Source organism: Vombatus ursinus, unplaced genomic scaffold, assembly GCF_900497805.2.
Source record: "Vombatus ursinus unplaced genomic scaffold, bare-nosed wombat genome assembly UNPS02015175.1, whole genome shotgun sequence".
Lineage (NCBI taxonomy): Eukaryota > Metazoa > Chordata > Mammalia > Diprotodontia > Vombatidae > Vombatus > Vombatus ursinus.
This window is the reverse complement of record NW_020954953.1, coordinates 6,324,603-6,340,971: the sequence shown is the minus strand read 5'-3', so window position 1 is coordinate 6,340,971 and position 16,369 is coordinate 6,324,603. Positions and strand designations below refer to the sequence as shown.

At 38.5% G+C, this 16,369-nt stretch overlaps 1 protein-coding gene across 2 annotated transcripts in view; it reads right to left on the bottom strand.

Annotated features, from left to right (window-relative positions):
• The window catches only part of LOC114031479 (sorting nexin-9), a 131,230-nt gene that overhangs the window by 78,656 nt on the left and 36,205 nt on the right, over positions 1-16,369 (bottom strand). For both annotated transcript variants that reach the window (XM_027846563.1, XM_027846564.1), the window contains exon 2: positions 3,308-3,394. In XM_027846563.1, coding sequence (XP_027702364.1) covers positions 3,308-3,394 — 87 coding nt within the window. The remainder of the gene's footprint in view (positions 1-3,307; positions 3,395-16,369) is intronic.

The following is a 16,369-nucleotide window of genomic DNA, read 5'->3' as shown; positions in this document are numbered from 1 at the left end:
TTTCTTTCTATCTTTTCTTTTCTTTTTTTTTTTCTCTAGGCAAAGGGAAGGAAAAAATACTGGAAAATAGAAAAAAAATTAATTTTAAAAAAATCAACAATTTGGTTTAAATTTGAGTATACAGCCTTAGGCATTTTCTTAAAAACAAAATGAATTTGCTTTACTTTTAAGTGCCAAGTACATGACCCCATGCTAAAGGATATTTAGTAGATGCCTGATGATGTTCAGTAAATGAACAACCATCAGTTTTTGCTCCAATAATCCCACTTGGAAGCCTAAAAATTTGGTTTAACAAATAACCAAGCAATTTCCAAGGGTATACCATGATTTTTCCTTGCAGACTTTTCAAGGGCCTCTGACACTCCCATCCCTTTCCTTTTTGAAATGCTCTCTTCCTGTGGTTTCCTACATCTTGGCCCTTCTTCTACTTCCTTGGCTCCTAACCATCCTTAAAAGCAACTCATGTGCCTCCTTCTCCAGGAAGTCTTTCCGGATTCCCTTTCCCTTTTCAGACCTCACATAGATAGTACTTTGTTTTCTAACTCAAATGCACTGAGGTAACATTCTTTATTACTACCATCTGTCTCTGCAATCTATGCCTAGTAAATTCTGAGAAAATAGGGGCCAAGTCTAATCTAAACTTTGTATCTTCTTTTGTGATTACCAACTAGTCAATTCACATTTCTTAACAGCCACAGTTGTGGTGAGTTGTCCTTTGTTCTGGAAGAAGACCATGACATCAGGGAGATGATGACATGACTGTGCTTGCGTGCAGAAAACCTACACTTCACCAATGTTTGTTGGTTCGATTGCTCCTTTTACAAAGAATCTCAGATCGGGAAGTCCAACTCACACCTCATTCTTTGTTCTTGTAAGTGAAGTCTTCTCAACCCCTCTCCCTTTTGGGGGAGATCGAGGAAGATAGGATTAGTAATGAGTGGAGAAAAATTCTTCGAGCTCCTTTACTTTCTCTTCTCTGAGGGAGGTATGTGTACTGTTAACCAGAAAACCAATTCCTTGGCTTGGCAGGAAAGAGGTGTTCTCTGCAGAAGGTCACGGAGGCAGCCAGCACCTTCATCCCTGACCTTCGTTGCTAGCTGCTGCTATGGCCAACGCCGATGGAGCGCTGATCTGGAGCTGAAGTGCCCCTCTCCTCACCTTGTTGTCACCCTGACAAGCTCTTTGGCCTTCCAATAATTTACTGTCTAGCCTTCTTCAACACTACTTTTGTTGTTGTCACTGAGTCACTTCAGTCATGTTGTGACTCTCTGTGACCCCTTGTGGGGTTTTCTTGGCAAAGATACTGGAGTGGTTTGCATTTCCTCCTTCAGCTCCTTTTATAGATGAGAAAACTGAGACAAACAGGCTAAGTGACTTGCCCAGAGTCACACAGCTAGTAAGTGTCCGAGGTCATATTTGAACTCAGGTCTTCCTGATTCTAGGCCCTGTACTCTATCCACTGTGCCAACTACCGGCCCTAATCACTAAAAACCCTCTAAATCTCCTTCACGATTCTTTCTCCTTCAATTCCAGTCTTTCCTTCTCTCTTCTGTTTTCACACTCTTCCAATTCCCTAAATGTGGGTGTTCCCTCAAACTCTGCTCTCAGTCATCTTTTCTATGCTTTCTCACAGTGATCTTGTCCACTCCAATGGTTTTAACTATGCAGAGGCCTCCCACATTTATGTCTGCCATACAGACACCTCTAACTCAACACATACAAAACTGGGCTCGATCCACTCTCAATTTCACTCCCCTCTCCCATTCCTCCTATCAGCTCTCCCTTCTGAATTCTTGCTCCTGCTAAAGATCTCACTAAGCTCCAAACCTAAATCACCTTAACACATCCTTCTCCCTCCACATCCAATCAGGAGACAAGTCCTGCCAATCCACCTCCAGGTCAATGCCTCTAAGATTCTTTCCCATTTCTTTCCAGTCCACTGTCACCACCTTAAGTTCACTACATTGGACATTAAGATTTTATTGTTCATTTCAAAGTCAGAGCATCACACAGAGGAATGAATATCATGGAGTCAAAAGACTCTGGATTAAAATGCTGGATTTGATTTAGACAACTCATTTAACCCTATGGAAGCTAGGTGGCACAGTGGATAAAGCACTGGGCTTGGAATCAGGAACCCTCATCTTCATGAGTTCAAATTTGGTCTCAGACTCTTACTAGCTATGTGACCCTGGGCAGTCACTTAACCCTGTTTGCCTCAGTTCCTCATCCGTAAAATGAGCTGGAGAAGGACATGGCAAATCACTCTAGTATCTTTACCAAGAAAACCCCCCCCAAAAGGGGTCAGAGAGTCAGATATGACTTAAGTAACTGAACAGCAACAACTTTTTTTGTTCCCTATAAAAGAGGCAGACCTTCATCGTCTCTGTTGGCTCTTAATCTATGATCCTTTGCTGAAAATAAGCTGGCAATTTATTCCGAAAAATTATGAGCAATACATTTCACAAAATAGGTATTTAGTACTCTCTATATAATCAACATGGGCAAGAACTACATCTACTACTTTTGTTTCACCCAAAGCACTTAATTGTACTGGGAACATAGTGGTCACCTAATGAATATATGATTGCTGTAACATGACAAAAATGTATGCAGGATATATATTTATTTTGCCATTTCTGATCATGATGTGGTGGTGTGACTCAGAGCATAACAGGAGGTATGGACTGAGCAGGGCAACTACCCAGAAAGAGCATATTTTTTTATAAGAGAGCCAAAAATAGTCAGAATGTGGCAGACCTAAAATGAGTAAGCTTTTATGTCAGAGTTTGGCTAGTTTTTCCACAGGGGCAAAACCAAGATCTCTCTGATTCCATTTTCCCTATAGACAAATTGCAGTTTACTGATTCTTTGTCATCAATATAGATCTAAAGATAAAAAATGAATGAAATGCCAGTCATCAGTAAGATATATTTTCTTTTACCTGCTACTGCCATTTCTAAGTGAGGTCCATTTTATAATGGCACTGAGTAATTACCTTAGGATAATAAGCCAAGAAATTTATAAGCATCATTTTTTATCATAAAAACATGACACTATGTTGCGGCGGCAGGGGAAAAAAATCACGGAAAATCATGAATTCAGTGGTAGTCTCAGTTATCTTTAGCAGAGTTACAATCCTGCCTTAAGATTTAGGGAAATAACATTTTACTTTTGGTCCATTTACAATTACTTCAGAGCAGAGAGCAAAAAAATCTTTTGTGGTCTTGAATAATCAATTCTGTTCTACAATGAATCCTACGAAAAGAGCTACAGCTCTATGACTTCAACTTGATATTTTTCTTACCGGATTTGTAATTGTAATGATCTCCCCTTCAATAACCGTCAATTCATTATTTCCGGGTTCAGCATCAAAATTATACATAACTCGAGCCTGTTAAAATGAGAGTGGGGGAGAAAGGAGAGAAAGGAAAGAAGAAAGGACATGTTAGTTTTACTTTGAAATATGCCACAGTACATTCTATAAATTGATCAATGTGACCAATGACTTAGGTGTCTCATTGGCTTGATTCCAAGATGCAGTGGTAAAAATGGAAATTTTTACTTCAGAAATGGAAAATTTTACTGACTTGGAGGGAGCACCTTCATTCATGATGTTTCCCATACCTAGAATACCACTATCCTTCACCACTGAATTCCTACCCATTCTTTAAAAACCAACATAGATGTTACATCTTCTAGGAAGCCTTCCCTGGTCTCTCCTCAAGGACCTCATGTAGCAGCTGCTCCCTTGTACAATTCTGGTAGACTTAAAAAAAAATTTTTTTTAAATTAAAAAACAAACAAACTTTTTAATGTGCCACCTTCCTGCAATAGAATGTAAGCTAGTTGAGAGAAGACACTGTCTTGCTTAGTGTCTGGCATACAGAAAGAGCTTAATGCTTTAACTATCTTTCTTCCTTTCTCTATCCTCCTGGTTTTGCTTCCTTCAATTTGCATCAGTTCAAATTAGCCTTCCAATGCTTCACTTGAATTTCATTCACCTGATGCACATTTAAGAATTATTTTACTGATTATTTGTGTGTCATTATTGCCTAGTTGGACAGTAAGAGGTCAAACTTCTTATCTTTTCCTAGTGATAGTGAGACAAGAACGAGAAATCAAAAGGCAAACATATCCTAATTTGCAGATGACATGATGGCTTACTTAGAAAGTCAAATAATAAATAACCTAAGAAACTATTTGAAATGATTAATGTCTTTAGTAAAATAGCAGGATACAAAATAAATGAACAAAAACTCTGCATTTCTATATAGCAGTAGCAAAAACCAGGATGAAATTACAGAAAGGGAAATGCCATTCAAAATAATGGCAAAATGCATAAAATACTTGAGAATCAACCTATTAAAATATATTCAAGACTTATTTAAATAAAATTGTAAAACATTTCCTAGAAATAAAGGAAGATATAATGGGAGGTACATTTAGTGATCATATCTGGTCTGCGGGATAATAAAATAATACTAGCTAAATTAATTGATAAATTTTGTGCTACACAAGCTACCATGGAGTATAGTTATTTTCTACAGCTGGACAAACATACAAGAAGTTTAGAATCTCAAGGGAAATAATGGGGAAAAGTTGAAAGGGAACATAGCACTTCTAGATCTCAACAATATAAACCAATAATAATCATTAATAAATAAAATTATAATAATCATCAAAATTTTTGTTATTGATTTTAACAATAGAAAAATAAGACAGTGGAACAGAGTATATAATGATCAAAAACTGAGATTACTAGTCCAGTTTTTGATAAAACCAAAAATAAGAATGTCCAAGAAAATAAAAAAGCAGTTTGGCAGAAAATAGATGTAGATCAACATCTAAACTAAATTAATCAACAGGAACTTATTAAAGCACCTTCTTTATGCCAGGGGCACTTCTGAGATATATAAAGACAAAAATTAACCTATCTGCTCCCTCATGGAGTTTGCATTCTATCAGGTCAGACAACATGAACATAAATATAGATGTGTAAAATAAACACAAGATAGATTTGGCAGGAGAGGACACAAGAAGGGCTTCCAGTACAAAGTGTTGCTTGAGCAGAATTTGAAAGGAAAGACAGGTATTCTAAAAGGTGAAAGTAAGCTAAGAAGTGCATTCCCATTCCACAGGCAGTCAGAACAGAAGCAAAAAGATGGGAGCTAGAGTAGCAAGAAAGCTAGTGTGGCTGGGTCAAAAGATGTGGGATGGCAAATGAAGTTGGAAAGGCAGGTTGGGACCAAGCTCTGGACAGTCTTAAAAACTAAACAGAGGAGTTTATATTAAGGATCCTAGAGGTAATAGAGAATCTACTGAGTAAGGAAATGACTTTTAGGAAAAGCCACTTTGGTAGATATATGGAAAATGATTTGGAAAACAGGTCTGAGGCATGAAGACACTCAACTGCCAGGCAAGAGATACTAAGAAAGGGATAAATAACCTAAATATAAAAGATTACACCATGAAAAATTCTCTTTATAATTAGGGGTAGGGGAGAATAAATTTTTTAAGATATAATTTTATTTTTCTCTGATGTTACATGCAACATTCCTACTCTCAGTCCCCTAATCTTTGCAACAAAGGAAGGAAAATACATTTTTTCCAATCCAGTTTGCCATGTCCTAGCACAAATCAATGAGTCCATAGAGTTCATCTCTAAGACGCAATCCTTTTTGTTACCTCCTTTTGTACCGAAAGTCCCACATAGATTTTTTTTATTTCCTTGAATAGCTGGCACTTTAGTTAGGATGTAACCATTTTTCTTGGTATAATGGATAGAATGCTTGGGCTTGTAGTCATTATGACTGAGGTTCAAATTATACCTTTTAGATAGAACTGTGATCATCGCTACCACCTGCCACTCCAGACTGCAACCTAATCCTTTTCTATTATTTCTTTGTCTACTTAGGAAGTTTCTGACAAAGAAGTATGCCACTGGAAAACGCCCCCTTACTTAAGAGAAGAATTATTAATTGTCCAATTAAGTTGGATACTGTGGATCTAAACCACTAATGTGGGGCTTTAATTAAATGTGTGTGTGTGTGTGTGTGTGTGTGTACTGGGGAAGCTTTTAATTTTTTCCATTTCTTTTTATAAATATATGTGGCACATCTCATTCTCATTGTCCCCTCCCTATAGAACAATGAAAAACGAAACTCAAACTTTAATTCCCACATTGGCCATGTCCAATTACACATACTGCCTTCTAGGATTTTATGTGCATGTCATCTCTGGGAAGAAGTGGGTGATGTGATTTATCTTCAGTCTTCCGGACTCCTAGTTTATCATCACATTAATCAGATCTCAAGTCTTTCAAAGTTATTTTTCTCTATGTTGTTGTCACTGTGGAAATTGTTTTTCTAGTTCTGCCCAATTCACTCTGTACTATACCACAACATCTTCAGTTTCCTTCAAGACTATCATATTGGCACCATAATGTTCCATTACATTCATATACTACAATTTGTTTATCCATTCTGCAGCAGGTAGATGTCTCCTCTCCCCCTTAGTTTCCAGTATGGGGTTACTATGAAAAGAGTTGTTATAAACCTATGTATTAAATATAATAGGTTCTTTTTCTCTTTCTTTGATTTCTTTGAGGTATGGAGCCAGAACTGCTGGTTGGGTTATAGGTTTAGAATCATCCCAACCTAAGGGGAACTCAGAGTACTCAATGCAAATTCCTCAAGGAAGCAGAGAGCCCTTTTTTTCATGCTTACTCACGCTCAAATGTTCCTAAAAGGTCTAATTCAGGGACTAATATTTAAGTGTTATTTCAGGAGCTTCTTTTAAATTTTTTCTTTAATAAACAGGAGCTTCTTTCTACCAGCACTCTCTAAATTCTACTTGTCTGCTGATAATCTAAAATTTATAAAACAAACCACAGTCAATAAATATTTATTAAAGGCAAACTATGTATGTGCCAGGGACAGTGCTACAGCTGCTAGTACAAACAAGAAAAAAAATAGTTCCTGCTCTCAAGTAATTTGCAGTCAAATGTTCATTCATGTCCAACTCTTTGTGACTTCTTATGGGGTTTTCTTGGCAAAGGTACTGGAGTGGTTTGCCATTTCCTTCTCCAGCTCATTTTACAGATGAAGAAACTAAGGGAAACAGGATTAAGTGACTTACCCAGGGCCACACAGCTAGTTAAGTGTCTAAGGCTGGATTTAAACTCAGGTGTTCCTGACTCCAGGCCCAGCATTCTATTCACTGTGCCACTTAGCTGCCCATGAAAGTCAAATACGGGGTAAGAAAACACACAAATGAAAGCTGAAAAGGTGGCAAACCTCCAAAGCCATCTATCTAGTTTGAGAAGAGTTTATTTCTCTGCCCTCCAATAAGTGGGAAGTGGCAACCCACGGGTGCTGAGTATCAAAGCTCAGTCAATCACATGATAAGATTTCAGGTGATGATTTTATCTTAGGGAAGGGATAACAAGAACAAAAAATAGAAAAAATCTTTTGCATTCGACAATTTGAAATTGCCTTCTGTTAGCTGAAACCTGGCTTTTTCAGGAGGCATTTTAAAGCTGTCCCTCCCACACCCTCTAAGTCCCAGGCAGAATAGGAGAAGGGCTCAAGCATGATCCTCTCTAGTCTTGAAGTCTCTGGGACTTAGTTTCGAAGGGGTTGTACTAAGGTAAATCGCTTCTGAGGTCACTTCCAGCTCAAAATCTGTGATCTACGTTCCTCTGATTCTAGAATTCAAAGGAGTGGCAACTTCACTAAGGTAGATGTTTACTCCCTCCACCGGCAAAGATTACAACCCTCCTTCACCTAGGCTTGAAGAACCTTTCTGTCTTAGAAAGAGAAGCTGCCAGAGCTTGGGTATGAATGGAGGAGGCTGAAAGGAACCACAGTCACTTTCATGGCACAATCAGACATTAGAGGTCAACTTCAGTAGAGGTCACGTTAAGGGGATACGGGCCCAAGCCAACACCTTTGCCCCTTACCCCAAAAAGAACTTGGGTCCCATTTGTCTATGGATTCTCCTTGAATTCTACTTGATTAAAGAAGTCTCTAGCTTTTGCCTGAGGCCATAATCCTACCAACTGGCCTTTTCTTACAGCCTATGCCCAATCTCCCAGTTCTTTGTTATCCTTCATTTAGCCCAGCCCTCTATTATCTGTTACCTGGGGATGGCCCCAGCCACTTCCCACCCTTGATCCTATCTAGAACTCACTCTACCTCCTAGTCACTCTCAACAAGATCCTCCCTAAACCCCTCCTCCAGTCACCCCAGCTTACTGGCCACTCCCATCAAGATACCCCTTCTCCCAGACCCCTCCTCTAGTCACCCCAAACTAGTTAGCCACTCCTAGATCCCTCCCACAGTCTTTCTGTATATAAGGTCCATCTGGCCTCTATTAAGGTGCGGAGATTCTTAAAGTCTAGCCAAGGGCTCAAATTGTTAAGATCTAGCCTGCTTGCATTAATGACACAAATGTTTAGATCCCTTAAGAGCCTGGTCAATATGGCAGATTCTTTAAATCTCACTCCCATCCATGTTCTAATAAACCTTGTCTTCGGCTGAAAGAAGGCTTGGGTCGAATTCATTCGGGCAGCACCCACGTGTCATGATTTTGGGGTTCCAGCACCTGTAAGCCTCTAAACCTCAACATCATCAAAAGGGTTTAAGATTCCACTCAAGAGGCAGGTATCCATTATAGACTGAGACATACTCATTATTTTTTTTTCCTTTTCTGAATCTAATAATTGAGCAATGTCCCATAATCACATTATTTCTAGGTACCAATAAATATTGTTCCATGGAATAAATGCTACCCATTATTACAGGATACACAGTCACAAAAGGGGTACTGTAAGTCAGGAGTGAGACATGGTTGCCAAAAGAGCTTATGTGACTCTTGGCTTCATCGAGAGGCAGAGCTTCCAGGAATAAAGGAGGTCACAGGCCCACTGTACTTTGCCCTGGTCATATCATGCTGAAGTGTTCAATGCTGAGCACCACGTTTTGGGAGGGACACTACAAAGTTTGAGAGCCCACAGAGGATTGCAATAACGCTGGTGAAGGCCCTCTTATTTCAGGCCACATTTTTCCAGACTGATTTTGTATCACTCCTCTTCACCCGTTCTATGTTCCTACCAAAGTCCTGTCTTACATGACACACACCTCTAGTCTTTGCATAGGCTATCCCCCATTCTTAGAATATTCTCTCTGTTTCTGGAATTTACTAGTTACCTTCAAAACCCACCTCAATGGCTATATCCTGTCCATGGCTTTTTCCTACCCTCTACCACCCTGCCTTCCACCCCCCAGGTTATTAATGTTCTCTACCTGGAAATTACTATGTATTCCCCCCTTCTTAATACATTTATATCTATTCATCTGTGTATGTTTTCATAATCCCCTCCCCCTAGAATGTAAGTTTAATGAATCTTTTAAACTATGGTGCCTGGCACGGTATTTGATATAAAGTGGGTACTTTATAAATGCTTGTTGAACTGAACTGGAATATAGAGAAAAATGTTACATTAAAATTAGTTCTCTACTGCCATTATTATAAGGCTAACAATTAAATAGAATGCAAATCTGTCAAATTTTTGAACAAAATTAATTCAGCTAACTGCAATGTGTTAGCACAAAAGATATTAAGCACTAGTCAGTCAATAAACATTGTGCCAGGCACGGTGTGAAGCACTCAGGATACAAACAAAGGCAGCGCCTACCATCAAGGAGCTCCCAGCCTAATGGAGGAGACAACAGACAACTATGGACAAAACTACATTCCGGATAAATTGTACATAATCAACAGAGGGCATTAAAGGTGACTGGGAAAGGCTTCCCACAGAATGTAGGATTTTAACTGGCACTTGAACGAAGCCAGGGAAGGCCAGAGGCAAAAATGAGGAGGGAGAACATTCTAGGCATGGCAGACCGTGAAAGGACATAGTGGGGAGGACAGTGGGACTGGACTACAGGGTGCAAAGGGGTAAGTAAAGTGTACGAAGAATCGAAAGGGGAAGGAGGTAAGGTGCAGGTTATGAAAGGTTTTGAATGTCAAACAGAGGTTTTTATTTTTGACTCTGGACAACCATGTGCAAATGGAATTACTTGCAAAGTGAAGTGGAGCAGCTGGGTGGTGAAGTGAACTGAGCACTGGACTTGGGGTCAGAAAGACTCATCGTCCTCAGTTCAAATGTAGTCTCAAATGCTTACTAGTTGTGTGAACCTGGGCAAGTCACTTAATCCTGTCTGCCTCAATTCCTCATCTGTAAAATGAGCTGGTGAAGGAATCTGATACAACTGAAATGACTGAACAACAACAAATCACCTCTGGGGTCTTTTCAACTCCAATTCTACAAACATGTGAGATGTTACATAAATTCAACGTACTACAGTATCCACACCTCTTACTACACACCTTCCTCTGGGAATGAGCAATTCTGTATAAATAAATGTTCCAAAAGTTAAAACTTACCATTTTAAGCATCAAAATTTTTTTCCTATTGAGCCATTTAGGATAGAAATCTGTCTAAAATGTATAATACCCTTCCATGCCTTCTTAAACAGATACTATATAGTGAGCATGGTTTAACCTTTCCTTGATGACTCAAGGTTGTCATTATGAACTCAGAATCATAAAAGGTTAGAACTTTATAGGACCTTAGAGTCCATCTAAGACCATCCAGCTCTTTCATTTCACAGATGAAGGATCTGAGGTCCATGCAATTACTATGAAAATTCACTTGTTTAGAACTGCTGAGTCCCAGAAGGTATGGAATAAACAAATGTCACTGACATGAATGCCTCACGTTTCTGTAACTTCCAAGGAGTTAACAACGAATGGCATTCCTTTGGACTAAGATATGTTGGACTGTTTGCTGCTAAAGGGCATCAAGGTGCCAAGCTTCTTGGGCTCTTAGATGTGTTTTTTTTTTTAATCAATACACTGTTTTGACACAACAGATATATCCCAAACACCCAAACAATCCCCCTTCCAAAGTACACTCTCCGAAAAAGTTTATCAGTAGTTAAAAGAAAAAAGGGATGTGTCCTTTGACAGACCATATGATACTAATATTGACCTTTGTAACTGAATAGAATTGCTCATATGTACTTTTCTTAATCTTATCTCCTCCCTCTTGTGACATTACTACCAAAGTAAGGGCAACCAGGAAAACATCAAAAATCACCAACCCATATACCTATTTTCTCTCTATAAAATCTTCAAGAGAATGGCATATAGACATATACAGATACACTCACACACACACAAATATGTGTGTGTGTGTGTGTGTGTGAGAGAGAGAGATTTTCACAAACACTTTTCAGAGAATATGTGGCAAGGAATATAGTATACTAGACCAGACTAGGTAGGTGCCTCTGGTTTCTTTTTCTGAGTCAGACACAACCAAATGTGTGATGCTGTAGGTCAGATCACAACTGACGCACTCATGGTATCAGGTTCAGGGGGGCACCACATTTTATTCTATTATTTTTGTATTTTAATTTTTTATTTTCGTTTTCAGGTCCAAACTCTCTCCTTCCCTCCAACTCTACCCCATCCATTGAGAAGATAAGAAATATGACAGACATTATTCATATGCAGTCATACAAAACATTTCCACACTAGCCATGTTGAGGGGGAAAAAAGCATTAAAAATAAAGAAAAAAATCTGCTTCAATCTACACTCAGACTCCCTCAGTTCTCTTTCTGGATTTGGGTAGCACTTTTCACCATGAGTCCTCTGGAATTGTCATGGATCACTATACAGATCAGTCATTAAGTCTTTCACAGGTAATTACCGCTACAATATCACCGTTACTGCACACAATATTCTCCTAGCTCTGCTCACTTTGCATCAGTTCATATAAATCTTCCCAAGTTTTATCTGAAACTGTCTTCTTCCTTATTTCTTACAGCACAATAGTATTCCATCACAACCACATATTACATTGGTGCAACCATTCCCCAACTGATGGGCATCCCTTCAGTCTCCAATTCTTTACCACCACAAAAAGGCCTGCTACAAATAATTTTGTACATATAGGTCCTTTTCCTTTTTTCTCCTTGGCCACCAAAGCTAGAGAGCATGCAAAGGATGGAAACTAGGATGATAAAGGTCTTAAAATCTTGGGGAATGAGAATCAGTTGATGGTTACAGAGAATACTTAGGAGAAATATCAGAACTGCCTTAAAGAATCTGAAGGACCACATGGAAGAGAGATTATGTTTTCTTGTTTGGCCCCAGAGATCAGAACTAGGAACAATAAGCAGAAGGGGTCAATTGTCAAATTTCAGTTTGATATAAAGAAAAACATCTTTTAACAATTAGAGCTGTCCCGATCTTCCAGGAGTGTTCCTGCAGCTGCCTCCTAAACTCATTTTCTGCTGCTTTGGAATGCAGCAGCCCTACTGCAGATTTTCAAGCCAAAGCGGAACACTTGTTGGGTGCACTACAATATAAATTCCTGTTTAAGGTATGGGTTGGATTTTGTATCTTCTGAGATTCTCTCACAATCAGATTCTGTGATGCCACGGCACCCCCCATATATATTTTAATTTTAATTTGTCTTGCAAAGTTGGACCACAGAGATAAACTTTATTCGATAATCCTTTGATTATCAACTTCAAGTGAAGCAATGTCTAAAAGTATTATTAATAAGAAATAACCTAAAACCATAGTATAATAACGTAGACATGAGTCACAACAAATATTCTTTTGACATATGTCACTACCATAACCCTAAGATCATAGGCTCATTGACTTGGAACTGGAAGGAATCTTAAGAGTTAACTGAGTTCAACCTCTCCATTTTACAGATAAGGAACTGAGGCCAAGAGAGGTTAATTGACCTGCCCAGGGATCTAGTAAGTGTCTAAGGCAGCATATGAACTCATCTTCCTAACTTCAAGTGTAGTACTCTATCCACTATTCTATGCTGATTCGTCTTATTTTAGTTAGAACATTGTTTTACTGCAAATTATTTCTTCACACTGTAGGCCAGGGCACTAGGAAACCTGCAGCAGTCTGCCCACCCTGACCCCACCTATCAGAACTTTTGGGAGTCAGGAAGCTCTGGAACATACCTAGGGCAGTGTGTGTTATTTCCTATCCCTAATGATCTAAAACTCAACTGTGTGCCCTCTACGAAAAGAATACATGAGGGCCATGCTATACGGCTTGAGCAGGGAGCTTCAGAGATCTTCACAGAACCTCCTATCTTCTTGGGACCTGCTTCTATCAAGTAAATTAATTTTTTTTTAAATTAACTCCGAAGCTCTGAATGATCAATTGCATCAGATGAAAAAACTCTTTCAAGGAAAAACTATCAAGGAAAAATGGCCCTGAAGTTCTAGAACAAGAAGACAAAGTAGAAATAGAAAAAATTCACCTATCACAACCTAAAAGAGATCCCAGGAGGAATACTTACAGGAACTTCATAGCAAAGTTTCAAAGCTTCTTGATTAGGGAGAAAATATTGGAAGCAATAAGAAAAAAACAATTTAAACATCATGGAGCTACAACAAAGATTACACAAGACCTAGCAAGCTACTATACTGAAGAATCATAGGTCTTGGAATATTATATTCTGTAAAGCAAAAAAACTGGGGTTATAACCAAGGGTGAGTTACCCAGCAAGGTTAAGTATAATCCTGAATGGTAAAAAATGGAGATTTAACAAACTCAAAGACTTTCAGGTTTTGGTGACAAAAAACCCAGAACTTAAGGGAAAATTTGACATATAACATCCAGGAGAAATATAAGGTAAACATTAAAGATCACTAAGGACTCAATAAGGTCAAATTGTTTACTTTGTATATGTAAAAATATTAGCAGTACTCTTATGATTGTCATCATTTGGATAGTTTGAAAGGAAGGCGTGGGCTGAGCTGAGTATCATGGGGTGACTAAAAAAAATAATAAACTCTGCAAGGAGAGATAAAAAGGAATCATTATCTCATACAAATGAAGCATAAAAGGAAAAACTGATACAGAAGAAGCTAGTGGAGGGGAAGGCGGGTAGTGCTGGAACCTTACTCTCATCAGAAATATGTTGAAGAGGGGAAAATAAAAAATATATATATATATCTCTAGAAGGATGTAAAAGTCTTCTAGAATTCGGAAAGAAATAAGAGGGCAAGGAGATAGGGTGGAGAGAGAGGGGGAGGCAGGTTAAGAAGTTAAAGCAAGGGAGTGAGGAGGGATAGGGTAAATAGAATGAGGACAGTGAGAAAAAACAGGAACGAGAAAATTTATATTTCTCAAATGAAATTTCAAGGAAGTTCCTGAGATGCAATGCAGCAGATGATAACAAATTACCCATTCAGTCCATTTTTTTCATACAGCTAGGAACTAAGGTTAAACTGCAACCAAACCAGCTAGTACTATACTTATTTAATCTAACAGTGGACTCTTATAAACTAAGTTTCCTTAGGACTACCCTATAAATCATCTTAAGGGAAGCTAGATGGCCCAGTGCATAGGGTGCTGGGGTTGGAGTCAGGAAGTCTCATCTTCCTGAGTTCATATCTGGCCTCAGATACTTACTAGCTGTGTGACTCTGGGCAAATCATTGAACCCTGCTTGCCTCAGTTTCCTCATCTGTAAAAAACGAGCTCCAGTATCTTTGCTAAGAAAACCTCAAATGGGGTCAGAAAGAGTTGGACACAACTGAAAAATGACTGAACAACAAAATAAATCCTTCTCTAGCTCATCTGAAATATGAGGAAACTGAGGCAAACAGGGTTAGGTAACTTTCCCAGGGTCACATAGCTACTGAATGTCCAAGGCTGAATTTGAATTAGCGTCTTCTTGATTTCAGTGCCAGCACTCTATCTACTGCACAACCTAGCTGCCCTGTACATAATCAATAAAATATTTGTTGATTGGTGTCATAATCCTTTTTTGCTTAATAACAGAGGAAAGAAACACAAAAAATATAAAGATAGTTTATAAAAAAAAATCTGACTTCAGAATTTAAAGAGCCATAAATAACAATGCTATACATTTATTTAACAATTTAAAGCCCTCTCCTTACAGAATTCTTGTGAGGAAGGCAGGTTGTACAAATAACTACATTTTACAGTTGCTCTGGAGTCACAGAATTAATAAAATGTCAAGAGATGGGTCTCAACAGCAATGCACTGTTGGTGAAGTTGTGAACTGATCCAACCAATCTAGAGAACCATTTGAAACTACACCCAAAGGGCTATCAAACTGTGTACCCTTTGATCCAGCAATACCCCTAACTAGGTCTGTATCCGAAGAGATTTTAAAAAGGGAGGGGGGAAGAGAGGGAATGGACCCACATGAACAAAAGTAATTATAGCAGCTCTTTTTGTGGTAGCTATGAATTGGAAATTGAGGGGAAGCCCATCAACTGGAAAATGGCTGAACAAGTTCTGATATATGATTATAATGGAATACTACTGTGCTATAAGAAATGAGGAGCAGGATGATTTCAGAAAAACCTGGGAAGACTTAGATGAGCTGATGAAGAGTAAAGTGAACAGAACCAGAACACTGTACACAGTAATGATATTGTACACTGAACTGTGAATAGCTTTTCCCAGCAATACAATGATCTAAGACAATCCCAAAGGACTCATGATGAAAAACGCTATCTGCCTCCAGAGAAAGAACTAGTAAGAGTCTGAATGCAGACCAAAGTATACTATTGCACTTTTATCTGAGTTTTCTTCCACAAAATGACTATGGAAATGTTTTACATGATTGCATATGTATAACCTATATCAGATTGCTTACTATCTCAGGGAAAGGGGAGAAAGGGGAGGGGGGGAGAGAATCTGGAACTCAAAATTTTAAAAACCGAATGCTGAAAATTGTTTTTACACGTAATTAGGTGAAAATATTACTTAAAAAAAAAGAGCTGGGCCTCAAACCAAAGTCTTCCAATTTCCAATACTCATGACACACTCATGACATCAGTAATATTATCTCCTACCTGAGCCAACTCTGTCAATAGCTCTCAGACTTTTTTTATGGGTATGGATGAGAGTGGGGAAGGAAGGAGGGAGGAAGGAAAGAAGGAAGACACATTAGACACCTACTATGTGCTAAGCACTTTACAAATATTATCTCATTTGATCCTCATAACAACCCCAGGAGGTAAGTACTACTATCCCTGTTTTGCAGTTGAGGAAACTGAGGTAGACAGAAGTTAAATGACTTGCTAGTTAGTGACTGAGGTCTGATTTGAACTAAGGTTTTTCTATCCATCGTGCCATTTAAATTGATGTTGAGTTAATGTAGGTGATTTTAAAATTAGATAAATCAAGAGTTCTTTAGGTTTTATGACAGTAATTGTACAATCTGTTTTTAATATCACAGAACCTCTTCCACATAAAAATGCTTTAAAAATCCACACAA